The sequence below is a fragment of the Phaseolus vulgaris genome, chromosome 7 (assembly GCF_000499845.2).
Source record: "Phaseolus vulgaris cultivar G19833 chromosome 7, P. vulgaris v2.0, whole genome shotgun sequence".
NCBI lineage: Eukaryota > Viridiplantae > Streptophyta > Magnoliopsida > Fabales > Fabaceae > Phaseolus > Phaseolus vulgaris.
Window position 1 is genome coordinate 1113628 of NC_023753.2, and position 22328 is coordinate 1135955.

A 22328-nucleotide genomic window follows, 5' to 3' on the forward strand; every position below is an offset into this window, starting at 1 on the left:
TGAGTTGTGAGAGTCACGGGTTTAAAGCAGTGTTCCACCACCATTTCACCAAAAAAAATGCTATCAGAGTGTCTCTGTTATGGTTTCTTTCTTTCCAACAACCCACAAAAAGGTTCTTCAATAATGTATGTGTGTGTGACTCATTGTGGACAAATATGTTGTGGATTTGTGTGGAGAGCATCAATTGGCAAGCACAACCTTCAATTAAACAAAAAATACTTATTCATTTTAATCCTGGTCAGTGTTACTTCATGATTTTGTTCTTAAAAGTTGTTGTAGAATATACTCTGTGAAACGGTTTACGGTTTAGGGTTTAGGGTTTAGGGTTTAGGGAGGGTGAGTTGAAGGAGTATATAGAAAAGTTTGTTTTTGTGTAAAACTGTTTAATCATTTTTTAACTGAATACTCGTTCGTCCGTTGAGCTGAAATTTGTCGTGTTTCTTTTGAAATTTTGTTGGGATTCTTTCATAAAATTTCAACAAAAAAATCTTTCTGGACAATGTTTCAGAAACAGCATCACTAGAGTTGTTCCAAACTCGCAAAAAAGCCTAAACACCACATGTGGATCTCGCCCAAACAAGCTCATTCTAAGGAGTATATAAATTGTATTTGACAACGATAAAAAAAAATTCAAAAGGATAAAAAAAATGAAAAATTTGATCTATCCCCAATGGATCACAATTAATGGAACACTCAAAAACTTCGTTCGTCGTGGAGTCCACAATACCTTGTAGTCCACCTTTGTGGAGGGTAAGAAAAAAATATATAAACTGTCTTTGACCTCAACTCCTGTACGATGTAGGACTATGTTGGCATACCGGAACACTCAAGAATCTCGTTCGTCAATGAGTTCACCGCTATGGAGAATGAGTTGAAGAAAAAATGAGTATATAATCTGTCTTTAGTCTCAACTCTTAAACGATATGAGATTATATTAACATACCGAAATATTCAAAAACCTCATTATCTTTATAAATACACGTTTAAAAATTAAATAAAAATATATATTTAATAACAATTAATACTTCAACCAAACTTAACTGAATTTGGCAAGAAATACCCCATTTCCGGCACGTGAAAGAAAAGCTTATGAATACAGTTGTGAATTCTAAGGTCAAATTCTTTCATACAACATATCATTTTCTTGTTTTTGAACCTTCAAAACCAACCATTCATTTTTTTTCATTATATTATTATTCTTATACCAATTAATCTCAGCTATGAAAAACACAAAATATCTCTTCATTTTAAATCACAATACACATTCTATAACATAACTAGGTGTAAATTTTAGTTTTATACAATTAAATTTAAAGTTTTTTTAAAGAAAAATATTAGTTATATTATCCGAAAACATGATATTACTAAGGTAAGTTTGTTTTTTTTTTATAAAAATAATACGAACAAATAGGAATGAACCACATGATCAACGTTGTCAATTAGAATATACATTGCATCTCATAAATCGTACAAAAAGTATAACTGTCACTGTAGAGAGGCTTGACCTCAAGTTGGGTGTTAATTAATGTAGAATGAGATTATGGAGAATAAAAAAAAAACTCTTAACAAAGTCAAAAATTACAATTAATTTAAAAAAGCTCGTTGCAAGATAAACTTTTGACATTTAAATGTGATGAATTATTAAATAGAGATTTGTACCATGGAGAGAAGAGAAAGTCACAAGTGTATCTATAGTGGAGTTTTCATAATTATTGTTCTTATTTTGAACTAGATTTCTTAAGTTTTTTTATTAGGCCTAATACCCAATTCATATTTCATGTTCTTCAGTCAAAAAGATACAAAATTTAGAAGAAAAAAAATATTTTTTTTTAATTTGGGATTTCTAAATATGTTTTTCTTAAAATGATAAATAACTAAATTGTCTAACAACATATATTTTTTTTTTATAATTGTTCTGGTACACTATTGACTCTTTAGGTTTGATCTCGTCAAAAAATCGACATTAATGAGAGTTTATATACATTTTCATCCATTAATCCATAGAAAAAAAATTTAAACACAAAACCGTTGGAATTATTAGTTTGTTATAAAAGACGAGTGGTTTAAACTTCATTTATGTCATCTATTACTAATACTAAAATTCCATATGTAGAGTACTAAGATTCCATAAGTGATATCTAAAAAAAAGTCGAAAAAAAAACTTTGGAAATTAGGTAAGATAAGAAGGATAGAGATTCGCAAATTTTTTAAAAATAAATTTTTAATAAAAAAAATAAAAGTTTGCTTTAGAGACCGAACATATTAAATCTGTTTTATCAATTATTTGATGAAATATTTGAATTTGTGAGTAAATTTATGTATCAATAAAATGAATTTAGTGTTATGATTATAATGACTTCAAGAATTCATTTAAAATGAAATAATTTATTTTTTTATATAGATCAAATACAAACTTAATCAATTTTTTTTAACTATACTCTATTAATTAAATAAATCCTTTTGTTTTCTTTGAAACCAGGTTTTAAAATGGACAATACTTTTTAGATATGATGATCAATGTTATCTTAACGAACTTATAATCGGAACAATAATAAAACTAAATTTACAATCGGAACAATAATAAAACTAAATTGGTTGAGTTAAGTAGAGTTAGATTTAATTAATATATAAAAAAAATCTGATTATTTAAGATTTGGTTAAATTTGAGGGATTATAACAATTAATTTAGGTTATATTTCATCAAATTGAGTCACACTGTATTATTAAACCCAATGAACATTAGAGTAATTACGCCTTGTAAATTTCAGAGTTTTTAAAATTTAATTAATTGGATTGATTTGGAAGTTGCACACCATAAACAAAACTTAGCAAAAATGGGACAAACCAATTTAAATAAACAAGTTAAAACAATACCTTTTCTTTAATCTCTCTAATTTGTTTTTCTTATATTTTCTTCCCTCTTTTATCTTATCTTATACAAATCCGAAATTATACAATGAAGAAAAACCCATGGATGAGGTTGTATCTGGGGATTCATTATCTTCCATCATTTATTACCTTTGGGCCACAATTTATTATATTTGTAACGTGATAAATTATAATATCCAAATATTTTTTAATTACAATCTATTAATTGGATCCTATGAAGCTCGAACACTCCTCTTAAATGGCGTGTTCGTGTCGGACACACATATCAGACACGACATTCGTATGACACTTATTGGTTAAATGTCAAAGTCAAAAAATATTTGTTGGATTTCCGACAATTCCAACACAGGTCTAACACAATTTAAAACAAAAATGCATTAATTTTCTAAAAACTCAAACTTATTATATATATATATATATATTTTATTATGATTATAAAAATAAGGAACAAATTTTTTTTGAACCAACCATAAAATAACATATTTATACTAAAAAAAACTGAAACATATTCAATGCACATAAATTTTTATTGTCAATTTATATAATTCATAATTATATAATATATAGATCTGTGTCTCTCTATCTTACAGATTATACATATGTCTGTGTCCGTGTCGTGTCCTTGTCAGTGTCTGTACTACATAAATTAAACCTTCTCTTTTTATTTTATTTTTTATTTTTTTTAAGATGATGAATATGAAGATTGAAAAAAAAAACAACCCATATTTATAAATGAACTTAAATATGTTTATAATTCCACTACAATTAGAAAACTTTAATTTAGAATTTTTGTATTCATATAAAATATTCTTATTTTTTTTTATAAAAATGTAGTTTTAGTTAGGGTAACATATTTTTCTTTGGTTTTCATTTCTTAAAAACTTTATATCACTTGCTTAGTCTATAGTATCTATTTTAAAATGGATAAACAACATTTATTTTATGAGTATTAGATTTTTGTTTGGGGTAATATGTGGACATTATATCACAATACTATTATACACCACTCAAACTATTCATTTGACATTTTATTCGAACTATGAATAATTAATTAATGTCATCTAATATTAGAGTAAAAAAATAGTGATTTAAATGCAATATCTTCTTAGTTTTATTACTGAATTTAGTTTATTAATTGTTTTTGTTAAATATATATAGTCACAAACTTTGATGTAAATAAAACTGTGTTTGAAATTTAAAAATTGCTACTCTTTCTCACTTGAAACCATTTAGTTATTAACTTTAATAAAATGACTAATCTCGTTAAATTTAAAATTAACTTGACATCAATTTTAAGCAAGCTATTATCTTTTTATATATCAACTTCTTTCAAGTCTAAGTTTTTTTTTCAGTATAATTTATCTATTTATATTGGTAGATCACTATAAAAAAAAATCATTAAATAATAACTAAATTTAAAAATAAAAATAATTATTACTATATTATTTAAATTAAATATTATTTTATATATTAAATAAATATTTATATTTAAAGTGATTTCTATTGTTAATAAAAATTTATAAAATAATTATATAAATTAACTATCAAAGTTATAATGATTAATATTTTATATTATAAATTAGTCTTTAAAAGATTAATGAAAATTAATTTAAAATATAAAATATTAAGTAATTAAAACAGGTAGTTAATGATTAGATATCAATTTATAAATTATTTTATAAATTTTTATTAATAATAGAAATTAATATAAATACCAATAATTTTTCTAGTTTACAATTATATTTAATTTAATTAAATAATAATTAATTATTTTAATATCTTAAATTAGTTTTTATTTAATAATTTTCATATAGTAAATGTTTCGGTCACCATAAATATATTTTAATGATAAAATCATGACCAATATAATTTATCTAATTATATTAATAGATGTTTCCATCTCAATAAATATATTTTAATAATAAAATCATGAAAAAAATTATAAATTCAAAACGTATAATACTTCAAATTAATAATAATATATTATTCCTATATATTATTTTAACGAATTTGAATTAGTAGATATTGATATTAAGTGATAACTTATGAGAAGAAAAAGTTTTTAAATCTAACTTGTAAATAAAATGCTTATTCATTTGTTTTAAAAATAAAAAATTAAACATATTATTTTATTTTTAAAACAATAATATTAACTTGTTAATGCTTTTTAAAAAGTCAAAGAAAAAAAAACTTAAAAAAAACACTGTTAATTTGACTTTTTGAATACATAGATTCGGATAAAGCGGCGAAAGAAGAAAGTAATGATAGTTGCACTGTCAACGTCATTCAAAACGTCCCTTCCTTTTCTCAAGGGTCACTTTTCCTTTTTCTTTTTTTAATTAACTATTATTTTTTTTATAGTTTTAGTCTTTAATATTTTTAAATCATAATTTTGGTCTAATTCTTTTTATATTATAATAATAATAGTTAAATGATTTTTTAATGATAATTCAAATGAACATGTTATGCACATGATTAAATCATATTGAGATCAAATAAAATAAAATGTACATTATATGAGATATGCTGTCCTTGATATTGATATTTTATAGTCTGTCTAAATATTATTTTCGTAAATAATTCTAAAATGTAAAAATCAAATTATTTTATACATATAAAACTTATTAAAAAATATTTCATTTACAAATACAAGATTTAATGGAAGAGAATGGAATAAAGATTATTTTTTTAACGAAAATAAAGATGATAATGAACAGAATTTGAAACTATCAAAACAAATAGTAAATATGTTAAAACAAACCATCATTATAATAATTGTAATACAAATAAAAAAATTTAGTTTCTGAATCATATTTTTGGAATTTTATGAAAGTTTAACAATTTTTTTTTATTAAAATGAAGTGGTTTTTGAAACAATTACAATCATGAAAATATTATATCTATATGATAAAACTTTATTTGAAAAATTATGTTAATATGTCTCGATTTCAGATTAACCTAATTTTTTGTCACCAATTTATTTTGAATTTGAAGTGTAAAATAATAAAATTATTTATATCTATAATTTTAAAAAAATGTTTTATTAAAAAAAAAAAATCCATTTTTATTAAAAAAGAAACCCATATTTTCTTGCATATTTAAAATTGTAACACATTTATTTAATCCAAGAATAATTATTTTCCACGCTGGCAAATGATGCTTCCGTGAATGTGAATATCACGTGTGCGGTGTCAGAACCTCGTGTTTCGCAGGTGCATTTCTGAGTTCGGGTTTCCTCATCCCACATTACCCTAATCCTCGTTAATTACGCTAATTAATTTTCCAGATTAACACAATCTAAAAAACCTAAAAACGTGTGATAAGCAATTTTTTAAAAAACTTCACAATGAATAAGATAATTTTGTTTAAGTTGATTAGCGTAATCCACGCTAATCAAGAGTCAACTTATTCCACCTTCTATTTTAGGAACAACGACCGTTAAACAGTTTCCGAAAATGACCAAATTCATGGTCCTTTTATTACTCGAGTTTAATAGTGAAAAGAATGTTTAAGGTGGTTTTTTCTTCATTTTATATGACCCATAAAGTTTCATATTCAAATTTCACTATCATAGATTGTAAAAAAACGAAGTGGTGCTGTTGTTTTATCACGTGTATGATGTATTATGCTTACGAATTACAGTGAAGAGGGAACATATCTCATCAAAATAAAATTATAATGCATTTCAAATCTTCATATAAGGATATCAAATGATGGTCATCACTACATGGGAAAAGGAACATTTGTCATTCAGTGGAAGAAGATGGTGTATTCATAAAAGAAACACAAGTGTTCACATTATAGGCATTTGCCAAATTTGACACCCCATATATTATAAACAAGTTTAACTACTAATTAAGTTCGATTCTACTTTACAAAATCGGTTTATAGAGCGAGATTTGTACCCATTTGTATATTATGAAAAATCTTTATTTTGATGTGGGTTTTTTTTCGTCAGAACCTATTATCTCGTGCGTTAAATTATTGGTTGTCATCCTTTCATGCTGAGACCTACAAACTTGTGTGTGACACTATATATTAAGAATGGTTCATAGCAAATCGACCCATAAAACCGACTCATAAGGTTGAGGATTGCACCCACTCATATACAATGAAAGACTCTGATCTCTAGTCAATGTGGGATCTCCAACACACCCCCTCACGCCACTTGCTATGACAGGTTAAAAAATGACTCTGATACCAGATTACGAAGTGGACTTTAAGCCTAATTCAACCCCATAAAACCAACTCATAAAGTTGAGGATTACACCCACTTATATACAATGAAATACTCTAATCTGTGAGATCTCTAACATATCTCTAATAGCATACAAAACATGTTAACATTTTTCATGATATTTACAAACATATTTAGATCTAATCTAGCTTATGATGAAATATAATATTTTTTTGTGTGGAGAAGGGTAGAATTGAGTTTTCTGAAGGGGCTTATGCTTATCCAAGTGAGTAGGCACCCACAATGCGCCACTTCATTCATTCTCACTTTGTAGTCTTCCAACAAATATTTTATTACCTTATCTTTCCGTTATATAATTGTTTTAACTTACATAACAAAGCGTGGTGTTAGAGAACATTCGTTCACAACACAGGTGCCGCTCATCTAATTCAAAAAAAACTCGTCAAATTTTATAGTGGTAATTTTTATAAAAAAAAAGTTAAAAAAACTCATTTATATGTAATTTATGTGCTAAAAAAAGGTGTGATTCCCTATCCTCGAAGATGTTCACCATTCCACCATCACGGCCACATACACCTTAAGCACACATGCATCCTACACTTGCACGTCACAATCACACAATAAGAAAGAAGATTTGAAGGGAATAGAAAATTTCAACTTAGAAGACCCATTATTTATAAGTACATGCTAACAACACACATGTAACATGTTTGCCCAAACAAAAAATAAAAAATACATAAAGATATATTGGTAGGTGGAAGAAGAAGGAAAAAAAGAAAAAAAAAAGTGTCCTCAATTATTATTATTATTTTGTTTTGTTATTAACTATAAGACTCAGACACACCTCTTAAATGATGTGTCCCTTATCAGTATATGGACAGTTATCTCTCGAGCACAGGTTTAGGTTTGGCCTCAATGGAAAAAAACGGAGCACCTAACAACGTATCTTCACAGACCAAGAACTACGAGATCGCCCCTTTCATTCTGGGGTGACGGCGGGATCGTACCATTCGAGCCTTTTTTTCATGCTTTTCTAGGGGTCTGGAGAAAATTGCAATCAATAGGATTTTTCTAATCCTTCTCGAAAGGAAGAACGTGAAATTCGTGTCGTACATGTATCGGACACCGACACGACCCCCGTACAATATTTGTAGGACATATAATTCAAAAAATATTTATTGGATTTCTAATAATTTTAACACGATTCTAACACAATTTAGTAAATTTATTATATAAATTTTAATTATAATTACAAAAATAAAGAATAAATAATTTTAAATCAGCAATGAAAAAGTCTTTATACTTAAAAAAAAATTAAAAACTTACCTTATACATATAAATCTTTATTAATTATATAATATATAAATTCGGATAATATTTATCGGTAAGAAAATAATAAAAGGTTTATTAATGGTTTTAATTATTTTGAAATTCTTGGTATCCGTTCTAATTTGCATAATCCATAATCCATATTCCGCATACGTGTGTAGTGGATTATAACAAACCCAGGTGAGGTCTATCCCTCACAATAAAAGCACCACTGTAGGTGCGTTGTTTCATGTGAAACGCCCAATCGCATCGACGTCGTTCCATGGCCATGATTGTGACGGAGGGCAACGACAGCTGCGGCAGCGGAGTGCAGCACCACACCACCTCCTCCTCCTCCTCGCCGGCGCAAACTCGCCAGCAGCGCCACAAGGTCGAAGTCTACAATGAGATTATTCGCCGCTTGAAAGATTCCGGCCACCAAGAAACTATGCAGCCTGGCTTCAACGATCAGCTTTGGGCTCACTTCAATCGCCTTCCTACACGGTCCTCTCCTTGCATTCTCCTTTCTCTCTTCAAATACTCGCTTCAAACTACGTTAATTATTCTCCTGCCATTTCCATACGTGTTTCGTTTCAGCTTTGTGTACGAATCTCGTTTTCTTCGTCGTTTTGTTCGAATTTTATCTTATTTGAGTCTGTTTACGTGAGGTTTTGGCGGTGGATTCGTTTTGTCTGAAGCGTGAACTTGCGTAGTGGAATTAGCCTTTCCTACTTATCCTGAATCCGTGCGTGCGGGAGATACTCGATTTTAGTGAATGCTTGTTGTGATTGTGTTTTGTTTGGTGTCGTGTATTGGATTAGGTCTGCGATTTTGGGTGTCGGAGAGTGATTTTGAGGTTGTTCTGTAATGCAGGTACGCGCTGGATGTGAATGTGGAAAGGGCGGCTGATGTTCTTATGCACAAGAGATTATTGCAGTTGGCGCATGATCCTGCTAACAGGCCTTCAATTGAAGTTCGATTAGTTCAGGTGACCTGATCTTTACTCATTATGGGCGACACTGGTGTATTCTTCATGCTGTTAGCTCGTTTTCTTCTCAGTTTTTGCTTTTTAGTGCTTTCACGTGGTGCAGCATTGTTGTTGGCTGTGCTTTGTTGACTTATTAATTGTCATTTCCGAGTGGATCTTTTCGTTCGTGGCAGAGGATAACTATATGAAATGTACATGTTGCAATTAGGCTTGCATGTTATATTTATATACTAATACATTACTAAATGCCTCTGGATGGAGTCTATAGGTTTTGTTGGACTCCCTGCATGTGAACAATATTTTTATTTTGTGAAATCCTTCCGACCCATTAAAATAGTCTTCTATCTGTCTGGAGTCAGGAGGGTGCCATTTTGGTCACATGCAACTGCAAACAAATACATGCACTGTCACCAATGCAACATACCTAACACAATTCAGTCTCTTGCCGAACTAGCATCAAACCAACTTTTTATGATTTTTTAGGATTATGGTTTACTCTCTCCATAGTTCTTTCAGGATCCCCACCGCATCATCCGGGAATAATTTAAATGTATCTAAGATTAAGAAATGTTAATTTGCGTTTCTGCTTAATATGCGGTCTGAAGCTAGCTTGATTGTGCGTACTCTTGAGAAGGGGAAAGTTGAAGAAAAAAAAATGACGGTTTCAAACGGTAGCAAATTTAATTGTGAAATGCTGTTTCGAACCTGAAATAGCATCTGTTTCCATTTTATGCGTATGGATCATGGCACAGTTTACAGTTGTATGATCTATGATGGTCGAGGACTCTAAACTCTGCATTGCTTGATTTTTCTTATTAGGTTATTCATCGAAGAAATAAAATACTTTGTGAATTTCAACTTGTTTGTCTTCATATAGCATTGTGGATGTTTCATTTGAGCCACTCTCTGCATACTAGCACGATCAGTATTGTAAAAGTCTATTAGGTTACTGTATCATTAGAATGTTGAGGAATATTTTGTCAGCAAATCAACCTTAATTTGTTTGGTTGATTAGTCCCTTGTAATCAAAATATATTTTCATGCCTATGATTTTGTAAAGATTATGTGCTTTCCTGTTGGATTCAAGTTGTTTTTAGTTTTAATTTTCATTTTTTGTGTGTTGTGATTCATATCCTTTACCTCAGTCCATGTTGGTAATATCATTTTGGTATTGGAATCTTCGTGCAGGTTCATCCCATATCTGATGGAAACTCAGCTGACGCTCTTGAATTGGATGATCCAGGGACAGAATCTGGCCAAAGTTCTTCAAAGTACTCAAGCAGACAGAGGTACTATTTTCTCATTTGTTACATTGATTTCATAAATTTCTAGTAAATTATTGGATGCCATTATCACAACAAAGCTCAGGAAATGGGTCTCCATAAGCAATACTAATTATTCTAGTTAACCAGGGTTGATGCCAGGAGTTCTTCAATTCTAATTTTTCTTCTTTTCAACGTTTTAGTATACATCCACCTCCTGCTTTTGGTTCTTCTCCTAATCTTGAAGCATTGGCTCTTGAAGTAAATAGATCTGAAGACATAGAGGAGGAACAATCTGTACATGCCAATGTTCAATATTCACGGTGAAACTTCTGTTGCAAGCTACGCTGAATAATTTAGAACTAGACATGGATTTTTTTTTTAATGATGACGTAGAGTGTAAATTGCATATGCTTTTCTATGTATACAGCGGTGGATATGAAGATGGTCTGTGATACTTGTAGCTTTCATATATATGCTTTTTAATCTTGTCATGATTCTTTGGCTTTCTTGAGGTTGAGGTGTGATGATAATATTATTTGTATTTTTTTAGTCAATCATGTAAAGGACAAATTTAAGAACTTTGCTATATGCCTATCTCAACTTGTATGATGTGTGGAGCTTTTATAACAATCAAATGGTTTATGCAGTTTCTAGTCAAATTATTTAATTTTGATGTTTACTTTGAAATGTTAAACATTTTTGTCTCTAAAAATGATGCAGTCCCATGCATGAAATCACCATCTCAACAGATGACAAGCCAAAGCTTCTTAGCCAGGTATTTGATATCTTTCTAGTCAAAATATGTATAGAGAATATATTTGATGTTGTATTACGGAACAATAGAATCACGAATTAGAGTGTAAGAATCAATCATTCATAAATGCATAAGAATAAATTAAATCCCTAATTGTAGTAACTACAACTTTGATTTCTACTAATAAATATTCTAATACTTTAACCAATATTACATTTTCTTATCTAACAATCCCTCTCAAGTTGGAGCATATATGTCATATGAATCTAGCTTATTACCAATGTCATCGAAACAACAACTTTTGAGGGATTTAACATGTTAACCAATGGTCATTAGAGTCGACAAAGTTATTTTTTTATTTCCCCTAAAAGCATATTCTCTCTTACAAAGTGACAATCTATTTGTTGTGTTTAGTCTCTTCATGAAAGACGAAATTTGGTGCAATGTGAAGGGCAACATTGTTGCCATAGATGCGTGTCGTATATTCGATATCCTCAAATATTAGTTGTCGGAGAAGTTGCTTCAACCATGTAATCTTGCATGTATTTGTTGCCATAACATAATATTTAGCTTGACATTGGATCTAGCCACTATGTTTTGCAGCTTACTTTTCCGTGATATCATATTTCCTCCAATAAGAACATAATATTAGAAGTGGATCTCTTATTTGTTGATAATCCGACCTAGTTAGTGTCAAAGTAACAAAATTTTTTGGTACTGTCCTTTTCCTCACTTAACACAGTCCCATCCTGGTGAATTTCAATGTATTAAAACATACTTATAACAAATCCTAATGACTATCACAGGGAAACTAAAATTGGTCTTACCACTGTAACTACAAATGTGATGTTAGGTCTGGTGATAGTAAGAGTTGAGTTTGCTCACAAGACACCGATATCTTGGATTTTTCAATGGTTCCCCATAACCTAAAAGAAGCATGCGATCGAATTCATAGGAGTATTGTTAGGATGACAATCAAGTATTTAGTCAAAGTATGTAGTATATAGTTTCATTGGGTAAATGGCAATAGTAGAAGAGGATTGGGCAAAGTCTATTCCTTGGCAGTTTTTGAGTTGTCTCAACTCAAGCCTTTTATCTATAACAACGTGGAAATGGGAAATTTAGGTGGAGGTAATGTTGGGTACGCGAGTTGGCCCATCCGGTTAAGTGTGCATCCGCTTAGGTCCTTAGTGACATTAGTCAACTTGTTTAGTTCACATCTTAAATGAAATTGTGTAGAGTGTGTACAACCAAGGTTGCATGAAGAATAATGAAGGACAAAAAGGGTGAAGTCTCAAAATGTTGATTTCATTGAAGTTGACTCCAAGAATAACCATAACCCTTTTGGGGTAGCACATGTATCCAGAAAAATACATTCGAGACATGAAGGGGAACTTATCTTTACCTAAAATGAGATCATTAAAAAAACATATGCAACAAAAGACCTTGAGGAACTAGGTTGAAAGCATATTATGGGTACAAGATATGCAATAGGGAACTTAATGGTTGAGGACAAAAGAGGGCATACAATTGATTAGATAACATATTGTGAGAAGTGCTTCACCTTAGAAGTGAAAAGGAACATGATAGTGAAGTAGTGTACAAGTAGTTTCAACTGAGTGTTAGTTCTTTCTATGGCAAGGATCATTCTAGTATGGTGTGGGAGCAAAATATATTTGTTAAATGATACCTTATGAGGTAAAAAACTAAATATGGGAAGACAAGTGTTCACAAGCATCATGAATGCACACAATTTTAACGCAAGAACTAAATTGTTTCTTAATTTTAGTTGAGAAATCATGAAATTTAGAAAAAAAATATTTTCCACAAAGAATTACTAGAAAAATCACCAAAGTGACAAAATAGCAATAGCCTAAAGTTGAATTGACACTAGGACCCCATAATAGAGTAAACCAACACAAAAGGTGAATAGTTCCTTTTATTGACTCAATGACTAGTAGTATGGCAGGTATGTTTTTTCTAACTTACAGGACTCATTGAAAAGATTAAGTTTTAAAGAGACTAGGAACATAGGAGGAAAATTATTAGGACTAGGTAGTTCTTATGTACAAGAGTCTTTGAAGCAATAACGACAAAAATAATTGATAGTGATAGTATATATACCTTGAGAATCGTGTCTTACTCTAATCGTGTATCTAGCACATCGATTCTAGATAAAGTTGTTAACTAACTAATAGAACAAAGTACTCAAGGGTGCAAGTGAACTTTGCAAATGGGTTTTAAATTTAAAGGGCTCCTGAAATATGAAGTTCAGAGTCTAATGGAAGGTTAGGAAGAGAATGTGCTTGTCCAATGCCTTGAACTTTTAGTTGAGAATCCAATGTAACCAAAGGCAAAGACTCCAATCATATGATAAAAGGTATGAAAATCAAGTTACCAAGGACTTCGAAAGTAGGATAGAGAAACAAAGGGTACATGATTACAATACAACTGACCAGTGGCAATGATAAGTGGGGAAAGTTTGCTATTAATGGATATTAGTTGTTTTCATGAATAGGAAAATTTGAAGTTTACAGTGATGATGAACATTGTCTTAATTAACATTATTGGCTTTTATCCAAAGATCATAGTGGGTTATAGAGTCTTGGTTTTGCAAATGGAGTTTGGGTGCAATAAAAAACCAAAAAATGCTTCACAAAGAGGCAACAATTTGCTTCCAACTTGTTGGGAATAACCTTGGCTTGTTTGGTTAGGTATTTGCACTTGAAACCACAACTATACAGCACAATCTAGGAACTATAGTTGGTTGTCCCAATTAGTTTTTCACATTGAATCAGCAGGATAATGGTAAATGTTACTATAGCACCAGAGTCCAAAGAGGATCCATTAGGGACCCTAAGGAATAGAGGCAGAAAAGGGTTGGAGAGGATTGCGAGACTATGGGTCTGACATGAAAAAGGGTCACTTGTTAGTGTACATACAACAGAATCATAAATATGTAAGAACAAATTGAATCCCTAATTTGTAGTAACTATATACCCAATTTATAGTAATAGATTTGTTATATTTATAATCAAAATGTCATATATTAGTACTACCTTATTCTTAAACAGGTAGAAGAATAAATTAGCATTGTTTAGCATGTAACTTGGATCAAGCAGGCATTTAAGATAGCTTAGAAACAATTAACCACCCCACTTAGATAATCTCAAATTGGACTAACTTTAAATCCTACATGGTAACTGAAATGTCTAACTCCTTGTGCAGTTAACTGCTTTGCTTGCTGAGATTGGACTGAACATCCAAGAAGCACACGCCTTTTCCACAACTGATGGTTACTCATTAGACGTGTTTGTTGTTGAAGGATGGCCCTATGAGGTATGCTGATAATCATTTGCTATAAGTTTGTTTTTGACGGATACATAATGTTAAGAAAAAAGAGAAGTTTATTTCAAAGTTTGATGTCATTGAACACCACACCATATCTATTTTTAAAAGCATAGTTCTAATTCATATGAACCATGTTATAGCAACTGTATTTGATTTCACAAGCACCAGTTCATCAACCACATAGGCCAACTGATTCTTTCCTCTGGAAGGCTTTATTTTTCACTTCTCATGCATTCTGAAATACCTTGTTATGTTACCTTTTTCCATCACTTCCATTCTCTTTTTTAATGTTTATTATTGTTAGAGGTTCAGCTTATCCAGCACTGCTTGACTATTTGGTATTTAAACAGGAAACAGAAAATCTTAAAGCAGCTTTGGAAAGAGAAGTCTTGAAGAAGATTGAGGTAAATTGGACCCTATACTATGTTTCTAAATGTTGGTTAGAGTCAGTTTGACTGATGTTCATTAAGTGCAGTCTAATTTGAACAATGCTTTCAGAGACAGGTGAGTTCCAGTCCGCAATCTGTATCTTCTGTTGATGAGCCTGATCAAGCAAAGATGAAAAGCGAACTGGATCATTTGACAATACCGAATGATGGGACAGATGTTTGGGAAATAGATCCTAAACATTTGAAATATGGAACTCAAATTGCATCTGGGTCATATGGTGAACTGTGAGTCCATATCTGCTGAGAAATATACATTTCTTTTATTACTTCCTGTCAGATGTTCGCACTGATTGCATATTTCAAATCACTTTTTAATTAACTGGTTATTTTTAATTAAATCAGGTTTAAAGGTGTGTACTGTAGCCAGGAAGTAGCCATAAAAGTTCTCAAGCCTGAGCATGTAAATTCAGAATTGCAGAAAGAGTTTGCACAAGAAGTCTATATCATGAGGTTTGTTTTATTAAATTTGTGTTGTAAGCATCTGAAGTATATCTACCTGAGACTGGATTTCAGAGCTTGATTTCGAAAATTATTTAATTGTTGACCATGTCAAAAGTCTGCTCATTAAGATGGTACAACTTTAAAGTAGGACCAAGGGGAATTTGCTACTAAAACTTTCAATTTTTGTGGGGAGTGTTTAGTTATCAATCTCAGGTAGAGGTTGTGTACCGGCTTGCTCTGAAACACCATAGTGGGAATTGGGATGACCTCTATTTTAAATGTTACACAATAAAACTAAATAGTATATACACTACACATAAAATACTCAAAACGAAATAATACCCAAAATTAAAGAAATTCATGATAAATAATAAGTACACAAGCAACACATTCGTCTTCAGTCTAGGATCAATGGGTAATGATATTAAAAAATGAAATTTGATGGTGAATTAATAGAAAAGGAACATAACAAGTTAGATATAAATTTACAGAATGGAAATTGGGAAGTCTGACGGTAGAAGAAACAATAGAACACATGAAAAAAAAATACTTGTGTAGTGAGAAGGAATAGAGGTCAAAACAGAGGTATTTTTGTGTAGGATATTCTACCCAAACAATGGTGTTCAAAGGGTAAAAGTGGCTTTTTGTAAGCTATATCATGGTTGTTCTTCCTAAAGCAGTTATTGGGACCCAATGGATGATATTAAAAACTGCTCTGCTATTTGACTCCCGTAGCGGTCCAGTGCTGGTCCACTACACTACTGTGTTATATTGACTAGTACTATGAGGGAGTGACAATTAAAAATTTGTACATGCTGTAATTCTTGTTAAACTATAAGAAATAAAGCGCATTGAGGTAAAATCGTGTATTCTTCTGACAATATAGGGATTTTATTTATACTGAGAAAATTAAATCAATACAATAAATAGAGTAGATTTGATATCATTTAATAATAATAAAGTTATGATATTAGAATAAATAATAATGTTTCTAATAATACATATATAATCTTGATATTTCTAATTATAAAAATTCACTCCTTATTTTATAAAGATCTGTAATTATAACAATTCTATTTTCCTCCACATAATGATATTTGGAGCAATGTTCTGTGCTTCTTCCCATTGTTGATTGTAATTCAACATCCCTCATCTTTAGATGTGAAGTTGACCTTCATAGCAGTTGTCACCGATTTATCAACTCAGAAGACCTAATTACTTCAAATTTAGTGTCAACTTCCTTGTGTAATTTCTGCCTCTGATCTTGATTTCTATATGTCAATCTGAACCTAAATTTTTTAGGAGTTTTAAATTTTCTGCTCATAACATTCTGTAAAAAAATAGCCATAGTTAATGTAAGCAAGGGGGAATTGACTTAAATGAATATTAGATTGACTTTAAGTATCTCCTCACTATGTTATGGTAATGCACATGTTACCCACAAACAGTTTACAGATGTACTTTAACACTTACATTCCTATCAAACTTGATACTAGTTGTCATATGCCAAAGTTTTAATTTAGTTGGCTTATTGACGATTTTTATTTTTTTTTGGTCTTTTGGTACAGGATAAGAATAGAAAAAAGAAAATTAGTTATAGTATTATCGTTTAAAAAAATATTATGCATATACCATATTTAACTCGCTAATGGAACTTGCAGAAAGGTTCGACACAAGAATGTTGTACAATTCATTGGAGCATGTACCAAGCCCCCACGTTTGTGCATAGTAACAGGTGAAATTGAATGAATTACTTTTGTTGTATTGTAACAGAGTAGACATGGCCTTAAAAATGTAGCAATTGTCAATCTCGTAATGGTTGTTTCCTTTTCAATTTTCAGAATTTATGTCTGGTGGAAGTGTGTATGACTACCTACATAAGCAGAAGGGCTTTTTTAAATTTCCTACCCTACTTAAAGTCGCAATTGATATTTCTAAAGGGATGAATTACTTGCACCAACATAACATAATCCATAGAGACTTGAAGGCTGCCAACCTTTTGATGGACGAAAATTATGTATGATATGATGTTTCCTTTCTTGCATTTTTTTAGAAGTATATATACAGTGCTTCTTCTACTCTGCATCCCCCCTCCCCCACACACACAATATACCACACGTATGGATGAATACCGTGAATATTATAAACTGGGCATACAGAACTGCAAGTAGTGCATTTGTTCCATTACAGATTGTAAAGGTTGCTGATTTTGGGGTTGCTAGAGTTAAATCTCAATCTGGGGTTATGACAGCAGAAACCGGAACATATAGATGGATGGCTCCGGAGGTATTTGATCTTCTCATGTTACTGTCATCAAGTTGTTCAAATAGTTTCATTGATATTGTTTGAGCCTTTTAACACCCATGGTTTGTTTATCAGTTATATTGTCATGTGTTTGCACTTTTTTAACTGGTTTTTCCTACCTAATTAATGTTAGTGTTTATCTTGATGAATTTTTTGTTAGCCTGTTGTTATGGAAATTTATAACAAATTTGAAGGTTTCATGAATCTCAAGCCCTGAATGTTAGTACTAGGTCCACTAAAATTTGCTGTTTAGTAGTTTTCCTTCTTTAAATATTTTCTGGTGGCTAAAATAGATGGGGGATATAACTATTGTTATATTTTCTTATCATGATTTCTTTGTATTGAAGGTTATAGAACACAAGCCGTACGATCACAAGGCTGATGTATTTAGTTTTGGAATTGTTTTATGGGAGTTGCTCACTGGAAAGGTATTTCTTATTTGCAACACCTTAAGATTCTTACTGTATTTGTTTTCCTCTAGTAAGTTATTGGTTTTTTTTCCAGCTTCCATACGAATATTTAACCCCCCTACAGGCAGCTATAGGAGTGGTTCAAAAGGTAATATTTTTTCTCTTAAACTTGTGTGTTAGGATACGCCACCAATTATAATGTATTGTCTTGTCGCTTCTGGAAATTTAAGATATAGCGGTTTACATGATTAAAAGGAAATGTGTGTTCAATAGGTAGTGATTCTTTGTTACTTCTGTAAATGGGTTTCAGGGTTTGCGACCCACCATCCCCAAGAACACTCATCCAAAGTTTGTTGAACTTCTTGAGAGATCCTGGCAGCAGGATCCAACATTGAGACCTGATTTCTCTGAAATTATCGAGATCTTGCAGCAGCTAGCAAAGGAGGTATATCAAGATTTCTTTATGTTAATGTGTCATTTTGTTTTAGTCTTAAGGTGCATTGTATTTCATATTTCATATGATAAGGGCGGAAGGTTGGGGTTCGATCATTTTGATTTTGGTTCCTAAAAAGAAATTGGTGCTGAGGTTGTCCCTCATTCTTCAACCCAACAGTCATTTTATTTCCTATGTTAACTATACAACATTAATTATAGTAAACACTAATGCTAGTAACATGGAAACATCGTTTCTCCATGTTTTGGGTCCGAAAATTGTTTCCCTCTTCATTGTCTGATTGGTGATTTGATAAGATCACCATGATCAGAAGGGTGGTAATGGTGGCGATTCGTGGAGGGAATGGTGGTGCTAACAGGAGAGTGAAGGATTGGAATTGAGGAGGACAAAGGACTTAGTGGTCGGACCTCGAGTGAGATAATAGAGAGACCCAAGAGCGAGTGGGTTGATTCTTGTTCCTCTCATATATCTGCTAGAAACACTGACTGGAGTTGTGCAAGTGCAAAAAGTAGATGCTGGAAGAAACAGAGGAAGAGGTTGGAGGCAAATTGTAGTGGAGGAAAAGTTTTTGTGAGGAGCTTATGAAGGAGAGAGTCAGATGAAGAAACGGAGGATTACGGCGGGGAGTTGTGCTAGCAGAACTGATTGCTTATGAAGCGCAAACACTTCTCTTGTTTGAACTGTAGCAGTGTCAAACAGTTTCTGACGTTGACACCACTCTAACACATTTCAAACACTATTAAATGTCTAATAAAAAATTAATTCTTGTTAGTTTGGACCTTAGAGATTTGGACATTACAGAAGTTAATGGGAAGCAATTTTTAGAAAAGTAGATAGTGTGGATTTTAGTCCTGTCAGAGGGAGAAGAGAGAGGGTAATAAAGACATTGAAGGGAGTTTTTAAGAGAGTTTGTGGTAAATAATGCCTTTAAAGACATACTAATATATTTTTTTAAAATAAACTTTTAGAAAAGTCAGTTTAAAATAGAATATTAAAATTAACACGTCTCACTTTGTTTTGAGTAAACAGAATCATAGTAAAGTTGTTGGAAATCCATTTCAATTGTTGTTGGAGGCCAAGAAGTTTATGGGCCGAAAGAGGCATTGATCCATGAGGGGCGAGAGACACTAAGAAATGGAGGGTATTTGTGCATAAAAGGAAGAAGATCCTAAAGCTGAGATGGCATGATTAGTGGAGAGTTGTTAATGGCGAGAGATACTGTTATGTAACAATTGTGGTCATTCCTGATTCGTTTACTTATGATCTCTTTGGATTTACTTTAAACGAATTGTGAAGACTGATGGTTTGAAATTGAGTTCATGAAAATAGGTTTTATGAGATTAAGTTTAAAGAAAAGAGCATATTAAATTTGATAGTGTTTGTGGTTTATAGCAGAGATTTTGTTTGTATGTGGAGCAGATTGGAGATGGAGAGGAGCGGCACAAGGAAAAATCTGGACGACTTCTGTCAGTTCTGAGACGAGGACATCACTAACAAGTTGTTTGAATATGGATGATATCCATAACATGGTCATAGGTAGGATCAATCCATCACAAGCCCCATTTCCCATTTATTTCTATATTCTCATGTACAGTCACTCATCTTCACATTATCCCATTGCTTTTATCATAGATTTCTCACAATTTAAGCTTTTTCACAATATCATCAATTGCACATTTCTTCGACTTTTATGACATTTTTATTTATATCTGTAAATAAAAGTTGTTCAAGGTATGTATTAAATTAGAATCCTAACATCAAACGTATATTTTTTTACCTTTTTAAATTCATTATCAGTTCATTCTTCAGTTATTGCACATGATGACATGTTTATCAATATTGCATGGATCATGCTAGTAAATCTCTTGAGAGGTGTAAGATAATGTAGTTATTTTGAAGACGTAGTTGAAGAAGAGGATGATGCATGAGATATTGAATTAGTTATTATGTTGTTTGGACACGTCTCTAAAATAGTGTGTCGTGTCGGACATACATATTGGATGCCGATACTTGTAGGATACGTGTCAGTGAAGTGTCTAATTAAAAAAATATTTGTTGGATTTCTTACAACTTTAGTATGATTTTAACACAATTTTAAAAATGAGAAATACATCAATTTTTTAAAAACTCAAAATTATTGTATCAAATGTTATGATTGTAATAAGGAACAAATTATTTTGAATCAACCATGAAAACATCTTTTTACTATTAAAAAATTAAAATATACTTATACACATAAATCTTTATTGTCAAATTATATAATTCATAATTATATAATATATAACTGTGTGTTTCTATGTTCTATATATGTTAGAACACAATTGCTACATAAGTCAAATGAAATGAAACAAGAGTTTGTAGGTCTAGTTAACACTAAGCATTCATAATTCAAATTGGTAGCAATTGGAAATTATTTATAGGTTTACACGCTCGGAAGGAACCATTATATATAAAAAATACTAACTTTTTTACTTTTTAATAAATAAATAATAATAGTTCATTAAATATGAAAATAATAACGGTTAAACATCATTAGTTCCACAATTAACTAGGACATTTTAAAAATGATTACCGACTAAACTACAGACATAATTTTTTGTTGCCAAGTTGTCTAAATTATTTGGATAATCATGATATAAAGTAGCACCGAAAATTATCTATATTTAAAGAAATAAGAAACAATAGAGAAAAAATGTCTTAATGTATGTAAAAAACTAAAACACACAATGTTTGCTCCTCCAATAACTTGTAATGTTTTGTGTGGAACTGCAAAATAGAAAATGAGTGAAAAAAAGAAAAATAATTTTTTTAGATTAAAAAAAAATAAAAACTGGTATAAAGGGAGTAGAAGGTGAAATATATAATTTTTTTATTTAATATCATATTTTAATTTTTTAATAAAAATATTAGCGGCATACTTTATTTAATTATGTAATGAAGACATAATCCATTATAGAAACTGGATTATATAAGTTTAACGTGTACTTTTTTTATTAACTTTGTTTCCTTGTTTTTCTCTTTAAATTTATCTTTTTCATTTTTCAGTAAATTAGTACAACCAAATATGGGCTAACTTAAATAAAAAATTAGCCAACTTGTATATTAATTAAAAAAAGTGAATATAGTTTAAATTTACAAATCATATTTGAAAATAACTTCTTTTGTAAATTATCATTATCATTATTATTATCATAATAATAATAATTAGTAGTAGTACTTGGGGGTTTATTTAGTAACAATGAGGATGCAGTAAGCAAAAGTCCTAATTATTTACCATTTCAGAAATTAAAAAATGCAATATTTCAAAATGATTTTTTGCCTTCTAGATTTTCTATTCTGAAAAAACATTTTGCTTATGAAAATTCTATTCGAGAAATACATTTTGCTTACAGAACCTTTATTTCGAAATTATCCAAATTTATCAAAATAGTTCTGGTATTATATAGAATGTAGGGGTGCAGGAAAAAAAATATAGGGATGCATGAAGAAATACCCTTGGGCATCTACTTAAATATTT

At 30.7% G+C, this 22328-nt stretch overlaps 1 protein-coding gene across 2 annotated transcripts; it reads left to right on the forward strand.

Annotated features, from left to right (window-relative positions):
- The first annotated feature begins 8523 nt into the window (after positions 1-8523).
- LOC137829888 (serine/threonine-protein kinase STY46-like) lies at positions 8524-20619 on the forward strand. Of its 2 annotated transcripts, none has more exons than XM_068636907.1 (16): positions 8524-8899; positions 9269-9383; positions 10572-10672; positions 10849-10968; positions 11369-11423; positions 14631-14741; positions 15104-15157; positions 15252-15427; positions 15545-15652; positions 17305-17378; positions 17485-17660; positions 17834-17929; positions 18295-18375; positions 18452-18505; positions 18668-18802; positions 20231-20619. In XM_068636907.1, the coding sequence occupies exons 1-16, from the start codon at positions 8679-8681 to the stop codon at positions 20303-20305; spliced, it is 1752 nt and encodes a 583-aa protein (XP_068493008.1). In that variant the 5' UTR covers positions 8524-8678; the 3' UTR covers positions 20306-20619. The 2 variants fall into 2 exon arrangements, with proteins under 2 accessions (XP_068493008.1, XP_068493009.1); XM_068636908.1 differs by having other exon boundaries at positions 8648-9140.
- Positions 20620-22328: the final 1709 nt, after the last annotated feature.